The 24980-nt window shown below is 34.3% G+C and overlaps 1 protein-coding gene across 14 annotated transcripts in view; it reads left to right on the top strand.

The window, feature by feature from the left end:
- The window catches only part of ZMYND11 (zinc finger MYND-type containing 11), a 116341-nt gene that overhangs the window by 61102 nt on the left and 30259 nt on the right, over positions 1-24980 (top strand). For 7 of the 14 annotated variants that reach the window (XM_046678579.1, XM_046678585.1, XM_046678582.1 and 4 more), the window contains 3 exons: positions 10323-10482; positions 18024-18068; positions 20732-20893. In XM_046678579.1, coding sequence (XP_046534535.1) covers positions 10323-10482; positions 18024-18068; positions 20732-20893 — 367 coding nt within the window. Of the gene's footprint in view, positions 1-9530; positions 9550-10322; positions 10483-18023; positions 18069-20173; positions 20270-20731; positions 20894-24980 lie in introns of those variants that run through there. The other 7 variants (XM_046678584.1, XM_046678583.1, XM_046678588.1 and 4 more) reach the window with 5 other exon arrangements.

The raw sequence follows: 24980 nt of genomic DNA, 5'->3' as shown, positions 1-24980 counted from the left end.
ATCAGCACTGAGAATAATTTTAAATATCTTGTTCACATGACAGGTGAAATAGTTTTCTTATTATTGAGTTTTGTGTTTTAAGGATTTAAGCTCTTTGTCATATTTGTGATGAATGCTTTTGCATTTTATTGTTTGCTTTTAATTTACTGAATGGAAATTAATGGTAAATACTCTAGAGGCTAGGAAAAAAATTGGAGTTTTTGTGTCATGGAGCAATTCCACATTTCTTATCTAGTCAGATATTTGGATCCTTTGTTATTGCTGTAGCTTTTATACTCAGAATGTCCTTTAGCATTAAGAGATTAGACCAATGTTCACTTAAATTTTTATATCAAGTTTTATGATTATGATGTTTCAATTTAGTCTTTTTTCAGCCCCTGAGCCAGTTCACCAGGGCCAGTTGGGAGCCATTAGGTACTGACATTATGAAGCAGTACTAACTTTATCCAGATCATCCAGAATACACTTAAAATAAGTGTGTTATATTTCCATCAAAATGAAGGCCTCTAGACTCCTCAGTGGTGTGAAGTTGTTGTAAGGGACAAGAGGACAGTACAGGTGTTCGTTATGTTTTTTAATTAACAGAAAACATTGCATTTTGTGGTGATTTTTTCTTCCACAGGATATGATCATACTTATACTATTTTCATTAGTGTGCCCATCTCACGATACAGTCATGCACCACATAATGATGTTTTGGTCAAGGATGCACCACATATACGACAGTGGTCCCACAAGATTAGTACCACACAGCCTAGCTGTATGGTCGGCTCTACCATCTAGATTTGTGTAAGTACACTCTGTGAAGTTTGCACAATGACGAAATTGCCTAACAGACATTTCTCAGAAGGTATCCCTGTCATTAAGCGACATGAGATTGCGTATTCATTTCAAACAATGTGACACAAATTTCTGAGATTGAGTCATTATTAGAAGGGTTAAAGATAGATAATTACTTTTCGGAAATTATGACTCATGACGTTTCTTACTTTTATAAAAATGTTAAATCAGCAATGGCTCTTACCATTAACTATATTTTTTTGTCTTAGAACATGCGGAATTATCTCAAGGGAGATGAAACAACTTAGGGTTTTGCATTCTGTTGCTTGGATATACTTCAGTGCTCGGCAACAGTTAGAAAGTAGTATCTTAGGAGAGACACTGTGGGGAAAATTACAGGAAAGGAGATGGATAGGATGGGCAAAAATTAAAAAGTTATTGAAAAAGTTCAGAGAAATTGAATACAACATTTAAATATTAGACATTTACATACTATTTCATGACTTGTGCTAAGTGAAATTAGAATAGGAGACTAGATGGCCACTGTGAATGGATCTCAAACCCAGATTGGTATTTTTGCCTGTTTATTTGAAGAACATAAGTCCCTGTGATGGATAAGCAAATGTAAGAAAATGAGAGACCTGGAGTGACTGTCACCTGAATTATTAGCATAAGTATTTTCACTTGAAGTTAACCTGCCTGAGTACTTGATAATCTAAGGAAAGGAATAATGGATTGGGACCCTTTTTATATTTAAGGTATTGTATAATTGCTCAATCCTTCAGAATTTATTTATGATTAACTCAGGACAATCTTAAGGCTTATGCAATACACTTAGCCTGTAATGCTCAGTAAGATGACGTTAGTCCTCGTTTACTTACCATCTTCAGTGCTCTGGCTCACTTCTTTTTAAGAAAAATGCGCGCCAGAATCAGATTTTTTTTCCAAAAAAGAAGAGAGTAGTAGGAGAATGTAAGGAATTCCTCAAGTTTAGACATTACTTTATAAGCTGTGTTTGTTGACTTGCAGTTTACTGATGGTTTCTGTCACAGTAAATATTAAACCAAAGGTCTTGCTTTGCTCATATAAGTTTTGGACCTATTGCATAGACCACACATACAAAAAAGAAACCTCTGGCACCTCAGCTGTGTTGATAGGTATGTATTTAACCTTTGTCGTGCTCAGTATATCTTTTTGCTAATTCCTTGTTTCCTGTTTTAGTCTTCTTACGCTTATATTTTTCAGTCTTAATTTTTATGTTTAAATCTATCTTTACCTTTGTTTCTTCCATTGCTATAATTCATAATTGGTCTCCCAAGTAGCTAACGAATACTTTGTTCTAATTTATTCTCACTTTTCTATTATATTTAAGTCATTCAAAACTTGTGTGATGTAGATCTGAATTATTTTTATCCAGATTGCTATTTAGTTATTCCACTATTACTTGCTAAATATTGTTAAGTTTTCCCTTCTTTTGTAATGCTTGCCTTTCATATTTAGATTTTTGTGTATTTGGAACTATTTCTAGATATTCTGAGCTTTTGTATTGCTCTTTTGTTTGAAATTTTTGTGTCATACTACATTTTTTCAAAATTGCTGGTACTGTCAGCTACAATCAAATTCCATACCAACCTCGTTGTTGCCACTGTTCCAATAGAATACTTTATAATAATTTCTGCTGAGGAAGGGTAGTTATTACTCACTTTTCTTCCTTTTTTATGATATCATCTGTTTACTTTTTGGATGTTTTCTAAGCTCATGAAATCACATATTGAGAGATCCTGTATTCATCCATGAGACAGAAAAAGAACACTGGAAAAACTGGTGAAACCTGGATAAAGTCTGTAGTTTAAAGTACCAGTGTGCTACATGGTACCAGTGTTAATTAAGAAACTAAGAAATGTTTGGATGTTAACTAGACTTACTGTGGTGATCTTGTCACAATATATACCAATATTGAATTATGTTGTACACCCGAAACTAACATGTTATATGTCAATTATATATAAATTAAAAAATAAGCACAATTTTAGAAAAAGAAATTGAGAAATTTTGATAATTATACTATTTTATATAAGATGTTAGGAAAAGCTGGGTAAAGGGTATATGGGAACTCTACTATTTTTGCAATTCTTCTGCAAGTCTGAAATTAATTTAAAACAAAAGATTTTAAAAGATCACATTGAAATTCTCTAACACTCATTTATATATTCAGCAAGCATTTATTAAGTACCAGTTTTATGCAAGACACTATCTAAAATAATTTTGTCATCTGCTCCCACTAGTGGCACCTAACCTTTTCTGACTACAATTGCAGATAGGTCAGCAAATAGTTCCTGTCAATCTAAGGCCTTAAAGGGAGTTAAATAGTGCCTACAAGTATTTGCAAAAAATTCAAATGCACATGTAACAGCTATTTTAAATAATGAATACATGTTATTTGCCTTTAGACGACACTTTTTAATGACTACTGGATCACTTACTCTTCCTTCTAATTGGCTAAACCCAAACTTTTCATTTGGAAAACAAAAGCCCTTAACTCAGATCTGTTGCATATCCAGGCTGTAGCAGTACTAGGAGGAAGCATTTTTTTGCATTGCTGTGGTTCTCACGTTCTAGTTAGTATTAATCCTTCATCCATACCCTTCCCTGATCATCCTGTCCCTATGAAAAGAGCTCTGAGTCCTTCCTTGTGTACATCTTTTGTAGTCACTCAAGACTGAAGGACCAAAATAAGTGGCTTTAGTTTTTCAGTTCTGTTTTAGCTAAGGAAGTTGAGCCCAGCATACTATCACTGAAGATAAAGTCAAACTCTTCTTTTATTGTGTCTTAATCCATGCTCTGTAGCTGTTTGAGTACATAGTGACTAAGAAGACCCATTTGTGGGGTGAAATTCAGTGGATTAAAATATATCAAGGGATAATAAAATGTAATGCCATTCTTGTTAAAAAAACTAAACAAAACAGCAAACTGGGGCTGGAAAGGAATTTCCTTAATAACTGATACCATTATTCTGTAGCAAGATCGTATTTGTATTTATATTTAACAGTTTACATCAGTAAAACAAATCTACCAATAACCATTGGCAAGTGTCACATTTAATGGTGAACTACTGTAAGAATCTCTTGCAAAATCTGAAACAAGGATGCCCACTGTTATACATAGGGTGTACATTGTACTAGAGATCCTAATCAACATGAAAGGAAAAGACAAGTTCAATAGACTTCACTTAAACAGACACGCTTCAAACTAACGAGAGTTTAGTAAGTTTTCTCAGTATATCCTAACAACCACCAAGCAAAAAATATTATCTAAAATGAAATACCTTTTTCAAAAGAAACAAAAAATATGCGGTATCTAGGAAAAACCAAAAAGATATGCAAGAATTTTATAGAGAAAATTATAAAACTTTATTAAGGACATAGAAGAAGATATAAATAAAGAAAGACTTAATGTTATAATGATATTTATCCTCTTCAAATAAATTAATCAAAATCACAACAGTGTCTTTCATGGACCTCGACAAACTGATTCTAAAATTATTATGGATGAGTAAAGGACCAAGAGCCAAGGTGAGTTTGAAGAGGAAGAGAGGAAACTGCCCAAGATTGGCAGCTTGTGTGGGAGAAAGGAGCTATCATATGTTGCTGGAGGGATGGTAATGGGAGCTACTTTTTAAAGTAAAAACAGTCTTTAGCTAATAGATGCCCAAACAAAATTCAAAAGAGCATACTGTGAAAAAATGTCTTCAGTTCCCCTCAGAGGTAACCTCTTTTGACAGTTTCTGGAGTATGCCTCAAGAACTCTTATGCATAAACAGAGATATTATATAATGGTTTTGAGAAATTGTACCATTTTATACCATGATTTTTTTCACCGATTTTCTTTTTTCTATTGAAGTATATTTGACAAATAACATTATATTTCAAATGCACAACATAATGATTTGATATTTGTATGTATTGTGAAATCATCACCATAGTAAATCTAGTTAACATCTGTCACTGTACATAGTTAAAAAAAATTTCTTTTTCTCGTGGTGAGGACTTTTAAGATCTATTCACATATGCAGTATAGTATTATCAGCTGTAGTCATCATGCTGTATGTTACGTCTCCATGACTTATTTTATAACTGGAAGTTTGTGCCTTTGACTCTGTTCACCCATTTGCCCCCCCAAACCTCCCCGCACCAGCCTCTGGCAACCACCAGTCTGTTCTCTGTATCTATGATAGCATATGCCCTCAAGGTCCTTCCATGTTGTCACAAATGGCAGCACTTCATTCTTTTCTATGGCTGAGTAATATTCCATTCTGTGTATATATACACACCACATTTTCTTTATCCATTTGTCCATCGATGGACACTAGGTTGTTTCCATGTCTTGACTCTTGTGAATAATGCTGCTGTGAACATGGGGTGCAGATATCTTTTCAAATTAGTGTTTTTGTTTTCTTTGGATAAATATCCAGAAGTGGGATTGTTGGATCATATGATAGTTCTATTTTTAATTTTTTGAGGAACCTCCATGCTGTTTTCCATAGTGACTACACCAATTTACATTTCTACCACCAGTGCATGAGAGTTCGCTTTTGTCCACATCCTCGCCAACACTTGTTATTTCTTGTCTTTTTGATAATAGCCATTCTGACAGGTTTGATGTGCTATCTCATTGTGGTTGTGATTGACATTCCCCTGATTAGTGATATTGGACACCTTTTCATGTATCTGCTGGCCATCTGTTTCTCTTCTTTGGAAAAATGTCTATTTAGATCTTCTGCCCATTTTTTAATGAGATTGGTTTTTTGCTCTTGAGTTGTGATTTCTTTATATATTTTGGATAGTAAACCCTGTACCATGATTTTTTAAACAAAATATATCTTAGAGCTTATGTCATCTTAATGTCTGTAACACTGCATCATTTATTTTAATGATTATAGAATAATCATATAGTTATACTATAAATTAGCCAGTTCCCTAAGATGTGTGTTTACATTATTTCTAATCTTTTCTTGCTGCCAACGATGCTAAGATGAATTTTCTTCCTCGTATATATATTATTTCACACATGTCTAAGTATATCTATAGGATGAATATCTAGGAGTGGAGTTGCTGGCTCAAAGAGTGTGCACGTTTCTGTTTTGGGCAGATGTTACCACCATGTTTGCCTCCACAGGGCAGTGCTTATTTACACCTCGCCAGTGCTGTGTTTCCCATCGAGCCCCGTCCACCAACGCAGTGTGTCAGACTATGAATATGACAGATAGAAAAGGTTATTTCTTGGTCTCTTGTTAATTAGTAGGAGTTCTATATGTATTAGGAATCTATATAGGATTTAAGTTAGGTCTTTGGTTATATGTGTAACAAATATATTTCCCAGTTTGTCATTTGTATTTTAACTTTGCTTATTGTGTTTGTTTTGTATGTAGAAAATGCTGATTTTGTGTAAATTTTTCAGGCTTTTCTTGTATCACCTGGCTTTTGTTTCATATTGGGAAAGGTTTTTCTCATACCATTATTCTTCTGTGTTTTGTTTCTAATAATTTTGTGGTTTTGTTTTTAATATTTAAATCTGACCTATCCAGAGTTTATTTATGGGTGCATACGGCTCCATCTTTACTTTTTTCCAGCTAGCTAGCTTATTCTCCCAACATCGTGCATTGATTAGTCAATCATTACCTCACTAGTGTGAATTGCCACCTTTATTATAATCAAAATGTGTATTTGAATCTCTTTCTGAACTTTGTGTTTTGTTCCATTGGTCTGCTCTTCATGCACTAGTTCCACATTATTTTACTTACTTTGGCACTGTACCGTTTCAGTATGTGATATTACCCTTAAAGAATTTTCTGGGAAGTTGTTGTTTAATTTTCTACAGAACTCTAGAATCAACCTGCCTACTTTGTGGTGGTATTTAATTAAATTGTCTTAGAGGCAGTTCGGGTTTTGTTGTCGTCCATCCAAATATCGGGCATATCTTTCCATTTGTTCATCTTCTTTTGTGTCAGTATCATTTCAGAATTTTCTTTATACAGATCTTGTCATTTCTTCTATTTATTAAGTGGTATTTTATGTTTCTTATTGCTGTTGTAAATAATTGAGATCTTGTCTTATTTTAAGTCTCCTAACTGTAAATAATTGATTAAATTATTTGATTATTTAAAATACTGCATCAGCTGATTTTCCTGAGTTTTCTAGATAAGAGATCTGCAAATAATGATCATTTTAACTCCTTCCCAACTTTTATACCCCATTTCTTTCTCTATTTCAGCTGTGTTGGTTATCATCTTTAGCAGAGTGTTAAAGACGTCTTTGAACATTCCTGATCAGGTTAAGGAAGTGTTTACTCATTCCTATTTTGTTAGGGGCTGGATGTAGAATTTTACTAAATACCTTTTCAATGTGAGAAATCTTCATAATTTCTCACTTTTGATCTATTAATGGGGTGAAGATTTCAAAATATTAAATCTTCCTAGAAATCCTGGAGTTTAATACTTGCCTATGGTGTATTCTGATATTTGAGTATATTAATGTATTAACATTTATTAGTTTATATTAATATGTAATATTAAACTGTATATTCAAATATTTGATTTAGAATTTTATACTAGTATTTCTGTGAGACACTGGTTTTCTTTTTTCTGTGCTGTTTTTGTGGAGTTTTGTTACCAGCATTATCCTAGATTCCTTGTTTCTCCTTCTTTATTGTGTCCTGGAAGAATTTAAATGATGTTGGAGTTATCTGGTCATTAAAAGTTTGATAGATGTATTCCTACTTGGTGTTTTTCTGGGGAAGCTCTTTTCCAACTTCCTCTATTTATTTCTTTGGAAAGTGTCCTTTTTAAGTAATTGTGTGTGTGTGTGGTCAAGTTTTGGTTATTTATATTTTCCTAGAAAACCACAGTGTTTATCTTATATTTTTACTTAGAAATGACCAAATAGTTGCTTATGACTATTTTAATTTCCTCTTTACGTACGGCTGTGTCTCTGTAAACACTTCTTAGTTTGTGTATTTTTGCATTTTGTATCTTCATTTTTGATTAGATTAGCTGATCTCTTTTTTATTTTTCCCTAAGAAGGAGCTCTTGGGTTAATATTGGTTAGTTTTACAATTTTTGTTTTTCAGCTGGCACTGCTTTAGCTTTTTAATTATTTTTAGATTTTTTTGCAACTTTTAGATAACCTTTTTAATTCAATGGTTTAATATCTGGTTTAATTTCAGTGGCACTAGCAAATGTCTGTATCACTTTGGGAATCTATTAAGGTTGTTTTTGTGGCTGATTTTACGCTAAACTTGATAGAATGTTTCTTGGACCTACTGAAGGTATTTTTGGGGTTTCAGAATAATTTCAGCTGGATTTGTCTTATTAATTGGATCTTCTGTATCCATACGTAATTTTGTCTAGTAGATGTTTTTGTGGACTGAGAGGAGTGAATTAAAGTCTCATAATTCTGTATTGTCGATATTTCCTTTATTATTATTATAGTTTTTGCTTTATAACTGTCTATGCCCTGTTTGTGTTTTTTAAAGTGATTTTTGCCCTGGATTCCAAATGCTTTCCATTGCAGTGTTGACTCTGCTTCATTTGGGTTGAGTTTTTATGATATGCCTTTGCCCATTCTTTCTAAATGAGTCACTTTTCAATATGTCTCCTGTAGACAGCATATTTTTTGTGATTCAGTCTGTTTTTTTCTTTTAATTGTTGAGTTAAAAGACTAACTTCTTTGGTTTTGGTCCTCTCATCATATTTCGTATCCTTTTTGTTTTATTGTTTCTTTTGTTGTTTTTATGTTTTACTACATAATGTATTTTATGTGTTACATGTATGTGTTTTGTGTATTACATGTATGTACATGTACATTTTATGTATTACATGTATGTATTTTATGTATTACACTATTTAATGTGTTTTTTATGAGTTTCTTCAGATAATTTAGAACATTAGAGTTTTTGTTCTAAGGGTACCTTTGTAAACGTAAATAATATACTTAATTCCTGTGGTAATTCTATTGTCTCCCTACCGTGAACAGTGAGGATTAGTACATTTTCCCTTTTGCCCATGTCCCTTCCCCACATTCCAAACTTCAGTTGGTTATTTTTGTTAGTGTTGACCTTTGTCTGTATAGCCAACACGACATCAGCCACACTCCCCATCTGTCTCTTTCTTTTAGCCCTCAGTTAACTGCATGGGCAGAGAAAGCAGGCACTTGTTCAAAAGTTAGTTATCTCCTAAACAGAAAAGAGTTCTCGTCCAGAGACTGAGACACAGAATTCTCGCCATCACTCCTTCTGCTGGGGATTTGCTTTTCCTGTTGAAATTCGTCCCCTGAGCTTAGAAGGTTCTTCAGTGATGAGTTCTTGCATCTTCAAGATGATTTGTTTTGAATGCTTTGAGACTTAAATGACAGATTAATTGGATATAAAATTCTTGTCCTGCTTAATTTCCTCGAGGACTCATGGGCTTTGTTCCCCGTCTTCCAGCATGGAATGTTTCTCTGGAGAGTCTGAGGCCGTTGTGGTTTGTCTCATATTATGTTTTTGTATCTGGATATCCAAAGGACTCTTTGATGCCCAAGACGTTTACTGGTAGAGGGTGTTGGAGTTTGTTTAGGGTGGAATGGAAAATGGCACAAATTCAACTGTATCTATAACCTTATATTTCCTTAAAAAATAAAAAAAGATATGAAGCAAATTTCCCAAATGTTAACAAGAGTTCAATATAATTGATGAATACAAGGGAATCTGCACCATTATTCTCTATGGTCCAGGGTATGTTTCAAACACTAATTTTTTTTTTTTTTTGGCTGAAGAAGATTCGCCCTGAACTAAGGTCTATGCCAATCTTCCTCTAGTTTTTAGTATGTGGGCCGCCAGCACTGCATGGCTGCTAACAGATGGGTGTAGACCACTCCCGGGAACCAAACCCAGGCTGCCACAGTGGTGTGCGCTGAACTTAACCACCAGGCCACCAGAGCTGGCCCATGTAACTCAGAGAGCACTTGTATGCTTTAGTGATCCAGTCCACAGCATATTTCACTGAAAAGCACGTTCTTGCCTTATTGATCAAATGTGCATTCTTGTTTTCTTTATATGTGGACAACCACTCATGTAATTCCTATATTTTCTTTGGTGTCATTTCTTAAGTTTTGAGTAAAAGTATTTTACATTCTAAAGTCCTGTGGCTGGAGATTATAAACTTTTAAATTTAGAGTCTGCAGAGTGGAAATTAGTGGTAATTGCTCCAGAGGCTAGAACTAAATGGGATGTTATCTAAAATCTGTTAAGTGATTTATATTTGCTGGTTTGGGGTTATTTTGAACAGATATTCCTCTAAATATACGAAATAGAATTAAGGTTTAAGATACTATGATAATTGAAAGAATTAAGTATTCAGAACTCTCCCTCTCTCCCTCCATTCCAGCAGGGCTCCCATTAGTACAAGTCATAATAAAAGAAATAAGTCACCTCTATTTTATTTCTTTTTCTCATTTTTATTTTTTAGTACTAAGATATTTTTAAATCTTTTTTTCCTCTGTGTTCAGGTATATGTCTCGAGTCCACGGTATGCATCCAAAAGAGACCACCCGTCAGCTGAGCTTAGCTGTGAAGGATGGTCTCATTGTGGAGACTCTGACAGTGGGCTGCAAAGGTTCCAAAGCTGGTATTGAACAGGAAGGATATTGGTTGCCAGGAGATGAGATTGTAAGTATCTTTTGTTCGATAGATTTGGAGATGCTGACTTTAAGTTTTTGAACATCATTTAAATACAACCTATAGAAATTTATTTTCAGAAGTTTAGTAATGTTTCACTTTAACTCTTTTCATTAACGTTAAGGACCTACAGTGGTAAGATGGAGACTTTGCTCCCTGATTTTTTAGGAGAAAAATCACTTTTACAACAAGCTTGCTTTCTCTGTCTAGCTTATCTTGAATCCAAAAACAAAACAAACAAAAGCCCTTTAAATGTACACACAATTAATGGTATTCCTAAGTGTTTTCTTCAATAAATATTAGTAAAAAGGAAAATGTTTCAATACAGGGTAATGTTGATGCTGTCTGGACAGATTGAAAGGGGTCAGCTGTCTTCTCAGCTGAGCGTCTCTCTTCAGGGTGGGTGACGGCAGAGCCCAGAGCCGCCCTTCAGCTAGGTGTGCAGAGCACAGAGGTTCCGGGTGGTAGGCTCCCCTGGCCACTGTCTCCACACACAATGACAACAGCTGGTTTTGTGGCACTTGCACAGAAATCATAGGAAAGACAAAGTTGATTTTCTTTATATTTTTACCTGGTTCTTACTTTGACTCTTAGGTTATGATATTTTAGTCTTCTGTTTCCTCTTGGTGTCATTGAGAAGTACATTTTGTTCTTATGTAAAGATTGGTTTCATGTGTAATATTTCTATCTTCCTACCTATTTGCTTTTGATATTTCTAATAGTTTGATTGGAAAAATCTTAATTTTTGCAACGGAACATTATTTAAGATGATAGTTTTCAAGTATAATAGACATTAATTTTTTTAGTTTCTCATAGAAATGGATTTAATAATTAGGTATTTTGAGGGTGTTTTATCATGAATTCTTTAAAATCTGAAAAATAAGACAAAATCTTAAAACTGATTCTTTGTGGAAATACTTCCCAAAAACTTTGGATCATATTTCCCTTTCTGGCTCCACAGCAGATGAGACAGCAAACACACACTCACCTGTCAGGTCTGAGAGCAATGAAGTGGTAACACATTGTCTGGGGGGAGTTAGTACATGGAAGCAGGTATGATAAGTTATAAATTAATACAGAAGTGCTTCCATTTTACCTCAGTTTTTGTCATTTTAATCTCTGCCTTCAAAGTTTCAGGAAAGAAAAATCACATTATCAACAAAAAGAAAACATGGAAGAAAAAATGCTTAATGTCACTGGTATTATTTGATTTGTGCACTCTATTGTTCTTGAAAACTTAAGTGAAAATGTTTATATCAGAATAATTTTTCTGTTGACTTCCTTACAGAAAGGTAATCTTTGTTGCCAATAAAGAAACTTTGGGTCCCAAGCCATAATAATAATAACAATATCAAGTGATGTAAGTCTGTCTACATCAGACATTTAAATGAGGACCACTGATAATTGATAGCTTATCATATACTCAAAATAGTCCAGATAACATAAAATTTTCAATCCCCAAACACTTAGAAACTTACGGATTTAGTCTAGAAGGCTATACTGATAATTTCTGAAATTTACACAGTAATTAACCAATAGTAAATGTAACTTAATCTACAAGATTTTGGTTTGTGGGTCATGTATTCATTTTTTCATAAAACTGATTTTATTTCTCCTTGCTTTTTAGATTTGTGCTTTTCCATATGCTTTCTTCCTCTTCAAGTTGAAGTTTATTTGCTCAGTTTAATTCAACAAGCATTAATGAGCTATTATACATTCGCCACTAATTAGGTTCTGTATAATATCTTTTATTTTTACATGTCCTTACTGTATGTATTTGTAGCATCATCTTTCTCTTTTTTCTTTTTTCTAGATGAAATCTTACATGTAAAGCATACAACCAGTGTTTTTACAGATTTTATTAATTCTGGTTGGTTCTTATTCACATTTTTATACAAAGTATGCATTTATGATATAAATACACCTGAGTATATAAAAATTGTGCCTTGTTTATACAATATGCAAATATTAAAAATCCAAAGGCAGTGTAATGTAGTAGAAAGAGGTAAGGTCTTATATGTTACAATAGAAAGGGTTTTTCAGTCTCATCTCAAGCATTTATTTAGTTGTGTGACCTTGAGGAAATTTCTTAACCTCCGATCCTCAGCTGTAATATGGTATATTAATATCTATTTCATTTGATTGTTTTAAGGATTAAATGAGATTATCTATATAAAGCATACAACTGTGTACTCAGAGCAATTTTTTGACCAGTGAATAAATATGCTTAAAACAAGAAATGCCTATATAGTGTAGCAAAAGCACAAATTTCTTACTAACCATACAAATAAAAATTCTCATTATGGTCTTTTTACTTTTCAACCTGTATCCCCAAGCACAAGGAGATTTGTAAAGAGGTTTTCCTTTACGATGCTGGATCTGTAAAATGATGAGACTAATTATATGTATATCTCATAACTGTGGCTGGTGTACCACCTAGCTACCCAGGGGCTGTCATGTGCTCAACTTTCATTCCCTAAGAGTACTCTAGAAGGACCCACAACTGATATGCGTCACTCTTGGCACAGCACAAGCATGTCACACTGGCCAGCTCTGTGTGTTTGTAGGGACTGTGTGGCCCGTGTATGCAGGCCATTGAGTATGAGAGCCAGTTGTGAACTGTACAACTTAGGAAGTGTCACTCACTTGTCAGACATCATATACTTGTATGTTTATTCAGCAGTTCTCTAGCATATGGCGATAAAGTGTCTTATCCTAACAAAGTGAGTCTTAAGGAAGGATCGCCTTATCTAATTTGCACAAAGGTACTCTGTGGGCTGGTGACAGCCCTGCACGCTGACCTTGGAGTCTGGGACCCCCCTTTGTAATGTTTCTAGCTTGTATATGATATGATGCCTCTAAAAACTTGAGATTTTAAATTGAAAGATGTACATTAGGGGCCAGCCCCGTGGCTGAGTGGTTAAGTTTGTGTGCTCTGCTGCGGCGGCCCATGGTTTTGCCAGTTTGAATCCTGGGCACGGACATGGCACCACTCATCAGGCCATGCTGAGGCGGCATCCCATATGCCACAACTAGAAGGACCCACAACTAAGAATATACAACTATGTACCGGAGGGCTTTGGGGAGGAAAAGGAAAAAAAAAAAAAAAGATGTACATTATTATTCACCTTGTTGACTTTCTGACCCCACATCAGGAGAAGAAAAAATCAAGTAGATATATATATATATATGACCTTGGGAAGGAAAGGTTTATAATTTTTTGTTTATTCATTTTTAAACCTTAATTCAGACTTACAAATATTCTTTTTTCAGGAAGTTCTGTCACTTGAAAATGGATAGTGAAGCTCTTCTTCTTTTCCTTCTGTAGCCTCTAAAAATAGTAGCTGTAGCACACAGGTGGGGAAAAAGTTGATTTCTCTTGATAAGTCCTACGAGTTATATCCCTTGATAGAAATCCTTTTTTGCATTAGGAAAGAGACTGGGCTCTCTTTGTCTTTGCTTCCACAATTATGGTGAGAAAGAGTGTAGCTTTCTTTATGCCACTCAGCTAGAGTTGAGCAAAGAGTTTGTTGGTGTCACGTTTTTATTACACCTCTGCTACCTTTTTTCCATGCTTATTTTTGAAAACTTGATACAATTGAAGAATATGCATATCTCGAGTAACATTATTTTTATTAAATCCAGCAATCGTATAATAAAAGCCTAACTCTAATAACATGTCAGGATATAATTATATATAATCTGTTAAAAAGGAAGCCTGTATAAGTCAAAGACAGTGGCCTCCATTTTACTCAGATTCCTTGTATTAGGTTAGAGTGATTTTTAGACATTTTGAGATGCCAGTCTCACCCATCATTTATAGCCATTTTGAAGTGTTAATTCATTTGGAGAAACTATGATAAAATTAGGTAATAAATAAGCATCTTCGTGGTGATATTTTAAATATGTCCATTTGACATAGAATGAAAAATGTAGTTATTAAAAATGAGGCCACTCTCAATTTCAAGTGCTTTGCTTAAATATTAGTAAATAAGCAAAAGTATATGAACCAACCAATTTTTTAAATGACAATCTTGCTTAACCTGGGAAATACTGTTAATAAATTTTCTCTGATCATCTAAAACTTCCAGATTTATGTGTCATTAATATTCACTCATAGGATCCAAATAATTCTTTTAGAGATGGTTTTCATTACTTCTGAAATTATTTTGGTAAGAGGCCAATAGACCAGGGCAGAGTGAAACTTTGTGATGTCTGACCATTCAACATTTTGTTATATCAAGGCTTTTTTCTTTTGATTTTTTAAAGAAATGCTATGTATTCTCGTGGAGTGCTTCATCATCTACCTGCTCTAAAGAAATGTACATGGACGTCTACATTCAATTCATATCTGATAACAATATTTCATGTCCTTTATTCTAACAACTTGAGAAATTTATTTCTCGAGCAGAATTTTATGGTTTGCTGGGCTGAGCTGTTGGTATTTAGTAGCATCCTTCATAATAAACACAGTTAATTTGTTATGAGTTAAACTCTTTACTCATAAGGTGCTCCCTAAAGATAGGAAGGTCTTATACAAAATATTTAATGTAATCTAGTAGGGCAGGTAACCTTAAGTTACAGATCATTTGCAGATAAAGCATATCAAATATGTGTTTTGATATTGAAGTAGTTGTTATTTATTTGGTGACTTCCAACTTTATTGACCATCCCTGGCACAAAGCTATCACTCTACCCTAATATTTGAAAGACACTTTCGATCTGACGTTAAATGATTTGGACACCAGTGTAGAGAATGACTTAAAAGTGTGAAAAAATGACATTTACTATGAAACTACTACTTTCTTTACTTACCTGACAAATCTGGACTCAGGGTCTCATTTCTTCTTTCATAGTTAATGCCAGTTCAGAAATCATGCATCAGACCACATCTGATCTTTGGTTAGACCCCTTCTGCCAGTTTGGCTACTTATGATTCAAGAGCAACTGCAGATGTGAGGTCAGGGCTGGCTGTGCTGTCCAGCTTCAGTCTGAGTACTTTCTTTTCACATAACCCAGTTTGTCCTAACAATAAGCAGGACCTTGTATGATTTTTAAACTAGGCATAAATGAAAAGGTAGAATTAATTCTGTATTTTTTGCCTTTTCTCATTTGTTTAAGGGTTTGGCACCTGTGGGTTTTTTTTTTTTTTTTCCAGTGAGGGAGGTGGCCCTGACCTAACATCTGTTGTCAGTCTTCCTCTTTTGCTTGAGGAAGATTGTCCCTGAGCTAACGTCTGTGCCAGTCTTCCTCTATTTTGTATGTGGGACACCACCACAGCATGGCTGATGAGTGGCGTAGGTCCACACCTGCCATCAGAACCCATGAACCCCAGGCCACCAAAGTGGAGTGTGTGAACTTAACCACTATGCCACCAGGACAGCCCTTTGACTCCATTTAAGAAGCATAGTTAATGAAAATACATGTTTTGTGGTTTCTTGAAGAGATTAACGTGTGGTATTAGGGATCAGTGAATTGAGTCTTAATTTACAGATAGACACGATAGGCAAGATAGACACTTTTTCCTGTCACCTGCTTCTCCCAATTCAGAATGACCATTCTGAAAGGAGCGCTGGTTTATCTATCTTTTGAAGCTTAGCTCACATCTTTTAGATACAAGGTGGGATTGGATTCATGTCTTATTCCCAAGAAATAACACCATTGAACAGCCATGGCAAGAAGTGCTCCCTTGATTTGTTCTTGAAAAAATATTGAGAGAGGCCTGTGGAATTCAAACAGCTTGACTCTCCCAGCTCACTTCATATGGCAGAGTGAAGTAAGATTTCTTTTTAAGTTGAGATGTTTGCATTTTTCTTATTATAATTATACTCATAAATTGATTGATGTTTTAAGTGCCCTGAGTACAAAACTTGATGCCCCTGGGATACTGTTGATTTTTCTTAAGTGAAATATATTTGATTATATTTTTGTTAATTATGTGCAGAACTACACTTTTCTTTCTTCCAAAGGCCTCTTACCGGTCTCAGATACAAAAATATAATAATTTATTTCTAAGTATTGGCGATTATTAATTAATTAAAAACCAATTATACTACAGGCTATGTGTATTCAAACTGTAATGTACTTATACTTAGAAATTATTCTTGCTTTGGTCAAGAATTTCCATTTTATTCAATAGAATGTTTTGGGTCATGCTATCCTGTTAGAAACTTTTCAGCTTATATTGAGAGTGTGCGTGTGTGTGTGTGTGTGTGTGTGTGAGAGAGAGAGAGAGAGAGAGTTCTTTTTTTTCCTCCTTCTGTAAATTGTTTTACTAAGCAATGTTGTAATGTTTAAAAAATATTTAAAATTACTGGAAATATTTAATTATCAAATTCTTGCCTCTCAATGATTAACTGAATTTATTAACAGAATTAAACTAAACCTAGAATTGTAGAGAATTTTCACATTGTGTCTTTGTTAAAATACCACATCAAACACATATTTGATAATGTAAGATTTATCTGCTCATTACACAGAAATAGGGAATAGCTTTAAAAGCTAGAGTCTCTTTTGAATATGATGAGGGTGGATTCTAGTTCCAAAGGCCTAGGTTCCAGACACGTTTCTCCCACTGAGCCCTCTTGCTTCAGTGTTATCTCTAAAGTGAGCTAGTGATATTTCTTGGTCCATCTAGCGTACAGAAATGTTGTGAGTCAGCTGTCATAATGAACTTAAAGTCCTGAAAAAGAAATCGCACACGTATAGCTACAAGCGTCACATCATTTGTGACTTAATTCCTATTTTTTGGGCTATGGTAAATAAACCACATTAATAACACCAGCTAAGACTTACTGATCATAGTAACTGATTTGATCCTTACAAAAACCCTGTAAACTAGGCACTATTATTTTGTTCATTTTACAGACAGAAAATGATAAATAGGAAAGCTAAGTCTTCTGCCCCAGATCACACAGCCTGTGAGTGCCAGAGCCGGGATTTGAGCCAGTCTGGCTCCAGAGTCCTAACCACATGCTGTAAACGGTGACACCGACGTAGGTCAGCAGGCTGCTCCAGGTAGAGGAATGTCAACTGCTAGGTTCTGAAGACAGCCTGTGTAAATTTCACACTGTGGTAAAGTATTGAGTTTACCACATTTACACTCATCATCCTGCTTTTTAAAAGAAATCCACCTTGAACCAGTTTCAGATCAATAACACATACATTCATGGTCTGGTGCAAATTTATAATGGCACTGAATTTGTTAGTAAAATGTTTTTCTAACATCATTATAGGTTTCATGGCACATGAATTCTTAGAGATTTTTCTCTATGTCCATTGGTAGTTTTTGTGTTAGTGTCAAAAGTTTCCTCTTAAAGTAGTAGTGACTCTTGAGTTTGCATGCTACTGTCTTTTCATTTATGATTAGCACATTCATAGATTAGCAATTGATATCATCTGCAAAATAATATAAGTCGTATAGCAAATAAACAGTTTGACCATGTGCAAAATCCCTTTAGCTCTGTGTATTGCCTGATATTGAGCAAAGTTATAGTAGAGAGACCAAGATTATTCTGTTTTTATTTTGAAAGGCCTACAGTATGCAGCCTTTCTCCAGGACAGCAACCCCAAACAAGGTGAACTAATTTTGCACTATGTTATTTTACTTTAATTCTGCTTTTTTTTTTTTTGTATTATGTTTCTATCTTTCTTTAGGCTAGCTTAGTTAACTCTTGCTAGAATTGTTCATTAAAACCATACTATCTTTACATTGCTTCTAGTTTTGAATTTTGTGCTAGTAGGTTTGCTTTTAAAAACTTTCTTGAAGTATTGGAGTGGTATTTCACATAGTATATGCTGTCAGTCAGGCTGTTTCTAAAGTAGTTGCTGACATCTGGTGAAATCCAGTGAAAATACAAACTTAGATTTTTGGCATACATTATTGAGTATTAGTCAAAAGCGCTATATAAATGAATTCTATTTACAAAAATAAATTATAGGCAGCTCTGCCTGTTATAAACATGCGTGTATCATTTGTACATCAGAAAAATGTTTCTTGGATTCTGAATCTAATAACTTTTGAACATGGCTTTTGCATGTTTTATGTGTTCTAGACAGCTATTGCTATGATTAAAACAATGAATGGCACATACATACCCAGCTCATATATCAGATAACAGAGTTAGTTATATGCCATTATATAAACATAGGTATCCAAATGTTTCTTTACTTTTACTTCATTTGAATTATACTTTCATATAAGTCTTATGAAAAACCAAGTCTAGTATTAAACACCCCATCAAAGAAAGATCCACTTTCGTCTTTGTTTCTGGAGTGGATGAGAGAGGATGGGAAAGGAAAAGGTAGGAGGTAATGTGGAGAGGCTGGAGCTATGCACCAAATTATACTGTCTTGCTTCTTTTTCTTAGTTAAGCTAGTAACTACCATTTTGAGAATCACAGGAAGATGAATTAATGTAAAAAATTTAAAATGATAAAGGATGGCCGTTTCTTTTGTTAATAATGAGTCAAATAAGCCACCAAAATCCTTTAAGATGTCAGCTATGAGGAAAATACTTTGAAATTCTTTGTGTTAAACTTGGAAAGAGTTCTGTTAATTAAAAATAGAACAAAGCATCTTATCTCCACTAAAACCTAATTTATCAATTATTTTTGATACAAAAATTAAAATAGCTAAAATGCAGCTTACATATGAGCTGTGTGAAATGGGTCCACAGTGGCTGTTGTTTTAGTACAGCCTAGCACCATATACACATTTTGTCTCTGTGGTGCCTCTGTGTTCGACTTTGTGAGGTAGATTTTTTCCTACAATATACAGATTTGGGGGTGGTTTTTTTGGGTCAAATCTGTATATTACAATTTTTTAAGCAGACTGACTGAAATTACTCCACCTAAGTAAGTTTGCAGTTTTTACATCTGCAGCAAGTAACTAAAAATGGTCATGCTTTTTTCTTTATTAGTTTGATCGATAAAGACCACCAATTTCTTAATAAAAAGCAAACCAAAAAGATTACATTGTTGCACAATTTACTAATGTACTCTAGCCATGACTCTCAATGTGGATTGGAAGGCATGAATTTTGGAACATTAGTGACTCTTCCCTTTTGAAGGAGTGGGTAGTAGCCACTCATATGATCATAAGCAGTACAACTTCGAACCTGAAGCACCCAAGGAGGTTCTGCTTACTGAACAAGTACTGTGTTGAAGCCCATTTATTGGGGAAGTTACTGATCTAAGAGAGAGCGAAGAAGCTGCTCAACCTCAGAAACAGTGTAGACAGTGATTTATAAAGAGAAGAGAGATGGCAGAGCCCAAGTTTGGAATTTCAGAATCCCCATCGGAAGTGGCCTTGATTACACTAAATGTTCATTTAGTTATTACATCTACAAAAGAAGGGTGAGAATTAATCTATCACTCTTAACACAGGTATTTTTTGATAAAAGCTAAGAGTGATATTTATGAAGAATGAATTCTAAATTAAGAGAGCATATAACATCTTCCTGTTTATGTTTAAATGGTTTTGGCTGTACAAAAAAGAGTGTAACAAAAAAGAAAATGTTGACGAACACCTGTATACCTGCAGTTATGTTCTTTTATTTCCAGGAATAGTCCCAATAAGAAAATAAGCTACTTCCTTTTTTGTTTTTTATCGTAATGTCCTTTGGAGAATGTGATTAAACCTTTAGTTTCACATTTTCAATTTATTTTTCCAAATTCAACAGACCCTGAAAATTTGACAACCTATCAGAACATGGACATTCTGATTAATGGTTATTTTCAATAAAGCATCCAATACCATGGATGAGAAGATAAGAATAGTGAGCATCACCATTTATTACTATTCTCTCTGTTCCCACAGTGTGCTAAGTACTTACTATATATTTCTTAAAAGCAGAACAACACAGAGGTTTGTTTATTTGAAATACTAAGCTATAGATGTTGGTTTGGGGTATTCAGTTTACTGAAGCAGTTTTTCCATAGATTATATTAAAAAATGAAAGATAACATTAGAACTGGGATTGGCTTTGGAATTACTTCATTTTGGACTGGTTTTGCTATCAGATCACCTTAAGACATTTTGAATATTAATACTGTTTAGGAAAGAATTTAAAATTTAAAGAAGCAAATTTCTAGGTGTATTTTCCCTCTTGTTTTAATACAGTAAATGTCTAAAATTGTTTATAATGCCTAACTTCTGATGGACTTTAGTTTCAATTTTGTTCTTAGTCATTGCAGATATTGACAAAATGTCATACGAAATTATTTTGTATTTTTTGTAGGACTGGGAAACAGAAAATCATGACTGGTATTGTTTTGAATGCCATTTGCCTGGAGAGGTGTTGATATGTGACCTGTGTTTTCGTGTGTATCATTCCAAGTGTTTGTCTGATGAGTACAGGCTTAGAGACAGCAGTAGTCACTGGCAGTGCCCAGTTTGCAGGGTGAGTACCTATGAGCTTTAATGTGCTGGTCAGAGGGTTGGAATTCATTAACAACAGCTGCACAAAGATACCCCAGGTTGTCTTGCCAGGTTAATGGGTAAAGTGCTGGAGGGTGGGGGTTACCTACTGAAATGATGGTAAATGAACATAGTGGACTCATAAATGGATATCACAGACACGTAACATACTCAGGGTATGGATTTTAGAAAGTTTTAATCACATAAAAATATACTCTCTTCCCTTACTTTACACTTGCCTCTGGATTGTGTGACTCCTTTAATGGATCAAGAAATACTCTCCCATGCCAAGGTCTGTTCAGTCAGTCCTCTGTACTACTGAAAACAACAGCTAACAGAAGGCGCATGGTTGGAAACATTCGTGTCTACTTCCTATTTTATATCCATGTAATGTTGCCTTTATCTTTTGTCATATCACTGGTTAGTCTATTTCTTGCTTATATTTGATTTGGAGGGTGGAGGGATGGGACAGTTGTGTATAAAGAATTGTAATTATTTAAAGCAAAATGAAATAGTCTGGTAGGTAAAATTAGGTACTTTCCACAATTATGTTCATTCGTATTATTTGCCCATTGAAAAGTATACATAGCTGTGCTTGTTGGTTGCGGAATGTCATGTGTGTGTGTGTATACGAGTGATGTGTGATACTTAAACACTTCATTACATATGGCATTGATGGTGATTAGTAAGAAATGATTTGATTGCAACCTCTATTGTTTTGTACTTGAAATTATTAAGACTCTTATTGGAAACTGTGCAAATTGTCAAGATTACTCATGAGTTCAGTTTGTGAATATGCTTTATAATGCTTGAGTAATTTAAGTATTCATTTATTCTTCCAAGAAAAGTTTTGTCTTCATAATTTTCCCCCTCTTTATTAGCAACCAAAAGTTTCCTACCAGCATGATGAGCAAAATATGGTACATTCTAGTCTTCCCTTAATATTATGGCCTTGTATTACCTAATACACTTCATCTTACCAGCACTACTGCGTATTCACCAGGCAGACAGAAGACAGCTGGGAGAACATTAAAAAATAAGCATAATAATGATATAATCAAACGCCTAAATGCTAGATTAGTAGTGATAAATTGCTAAGTCTGAATATATTGGTATCAAGGCTCAAGTTGTAGGCCTACAAGAATTTATGATGTCTACTAAAAATTAGCGTAATTGGTAGTGTGGGAGCTGCAATAATACTTACGTTTTATACTTGTGGATTTGGATTGTGCATTTTACAAGAAAATATATATCTCCTGTGTTCTGGTAACAGTTTACACTGGCGGAAGTAAAGAATTAATGAAATCCTAAGAACAAAAGCATTAAGGTAGTAAATGTATAAAAGAGGTAATGTCACTGATGAAATAATATGGACTCAGGAACTTGGGAAATAAAATTCTCGACACACCTGTATCTCTACAGACATAACTTTTTAATACTTAGTTCTTATTTTCAAAGTAAAGAATTTAAGCAAAAACACTGGGATTTTTGAGGATGGGTTAAACTTTATCATGGATGTTTTAATATTCCTTACATGAAAAATAGAAATTGAACAGTTGTACCTTTGAAGAAAACTTGTAATACTTCTTCCATCAGAATTCATTGTCAGGTTGTCAGATTCCCTTCTCTTACGTGTTTGTCCGACTCCTGACTGATTAGATGAGGTTTTCACTTGACACAGCCACTGGCTCACACAGAACCATGGTCCCCAGAGTGTGACTTAGCTGGGCCTGTCTCAGTTTCCTTTTCTTCCCCCTCTTTCCTTTTGTTCTTGTCTGTCTGGATATCCTCGCCTTGTGATGTAATTAAGCTTGCTGAAGTGATGCTATGAGTCAGTAGAAAGTCGTGGCTCACTCATTTGTTTCATAGACTCTGAGCTACTCTCTGGTTAGGCTCAAAAAGCCTGCGTCTGGGTTAGGGATGGGGAGTTTTATCTTGAGCTTTTAAAACTTCCAGAGAAATAGTTATTTTTTTAGATCTATTGTGTTGTTTTAATTGTTACCTCAAGAAAAAAATGAGTGCTAACAGTTCCTTTTCTGGGAGAAGGAGTAACACTAACCTTGAAATCCTAATGGAATTTTAAATATCTTTAAGGTAGGTTTTGGTTGATTTTTTTTTTTCTTAAACAAAGTGTCAAAGCTTCAGCTAAAGCCATTTTTTATAATCTAGCATGAGAGGGCCTGACTAGAGCTAATGTTCTTGGACTAAGAGAACTGAGCATCTGTAAACTGAAACGTAATAGCTGTAGTTCCAAATCAGAACAATGATCTTCTCTATTTTTCTTTTTAATGTTTGGAAAGAATATAGATTAGTTAGATACACTGATGAGGAAATTTGAAGGTAAGATCCCCGAAGCCAAATTTCAGTACAGGTAAAAATTAGTAAAATATTTCTAATATTTTATAGTGATCAGAAGGCTATTTTGTTATACATTATCTCTGTCCCTTACGGCATTGAAAAGTTACTGAGAACAGGTTCTCTCACCCAGCTCTCAGCTGTTACAGACTGGCTTCGGTTCAAGCTTTATCTCATGTATCTGACTGTTTCCAAAAGGTTTTAAGAGGGCAATGGTAGGAATTTTTCTCAATTTAAAATAATTTTATCAGTTTTCGTAATAAATATCAAAAATCTCAGAGTGCTGAGGATATCTCTTTGCAATATCTGGCTTTCTAAAAAATAAGCTATTGCTTTACAGACACAGTAGATTGTTAGTAAAAAGTAAAGTAGCCTGTGGATATCAAATTAACATTTTGTTTTGAAAAAATTCAAGTAATGTTCTGTTTCACACTCTTGTTATGAGAACTCTCATTAATTAAAAAAAGATTAAAATAATTTTTTCTTATTTGTTGTAAAAAATTCAAATAATTTAGAGAAGGATAAAGAAAAAAATAAAATTCCCAGAAATGCTATCGCCTAGAAGGTGAATGTTCTCACAGACCTCTGACCTCTGTGCCCGTGTGTGTGCATGCCCATGTGTGTGCGTGCACGTGTGTGTGTGTACTTGTGCGGGCAGCCGTTTGTATCTGTATCTATGTAACTTTATATATGTTACTAGATGTAGCCAGTTTATTTCTATTCAACAATGTCCCAGACGTCTTTTTTCTACATATTATAATTTAAAAGGGCATACTATAATTTATTTAGCCAGTTCTCCGTTGATACACATTACATTGTTTCCACTGTCCTGTCTGATCAATAACCTGAAACTTACCTGTCAAAGGGGACATTGATATTGGGGTGTCCAGAGTCATGTCATACTTTCCAGTCTGAAAAATTTATAATTTTCTCATTATAATTATATTTCATTATAATATCTATCTATAATTACATATATAATTATAAGCTATATATAATTATAATTATCACTCATTATAATTTATTTCTGCATGAAACTGAAGTTTATATTTTGTTCAACTTGGATGTATTTGAATTTTATATTCCTGAAGCAGCCATGAGTCTTCCAGGAAAAAATGAGAAAATCATAACTTTTAAGTGAAAGTCACTTTTAAGATTTTATTTGCCTAAAGGCTATATCTTTAAAACACAATGTAGTCAATTATACTTTTTAAAAAGAAAATTAATTTACGTTTATCCATGTAATTCTGTCTGATCAATCTTCATGAGATAAATTCATTGCAGTGGAATTCTTAGATTTAAAGCATAGGTACATTTCAATTTGTGATAAAAATCACCAAATTGTTCTTCAGAAGATTATACCCATTTATACCAACATGGAAGTATTTTCCAAATTTTTGTTACCAATTTGATAGGATACAAATGGATGTCTCATTTTAATGTTGCCTTATTTTCATATGTATAGTTTCCAAATTACAAAGTTGTTTTATTGTTTAATGCTGTGGTTACAGAAGGCAAGTCTGGATGTGTACACAAGCCTGTGTGCGTGTGTCTGTGTTGTGTATGTGTGAGCACACGTATGTATGCATGTCTGGTGTGTGTGTACATGCGTAGGTTTGTGTGAGCGTGCATCTGCGTATGTGCTCTTCTGTTGTATGTGGGTAAGCATGTGTGTGTGTATGTGGGGGGGCGAGGGTGTGTCTGTTGTATATGTG

This window comes from Equus quagga, chromosome 12, assembly GCF_021613505.1.
Source record: "Equus quagga isolate Etosha38 chromosome 12, UCLA_HA_Equagga_1.0, whole genome shotgun sequence".
Classification (NCBI taxonomy): domain Eukaryota; kingdom Metazoa; phylum Chordata; class Mammalia; order Perissodactyla; family Equidae; genus Equus; species Equus quagga.
The sequence above is the reverse complement of the archived record's forward strand: the minus strand, read 5'-3'. Positions and strand labels throughout refer to the sequence as shown.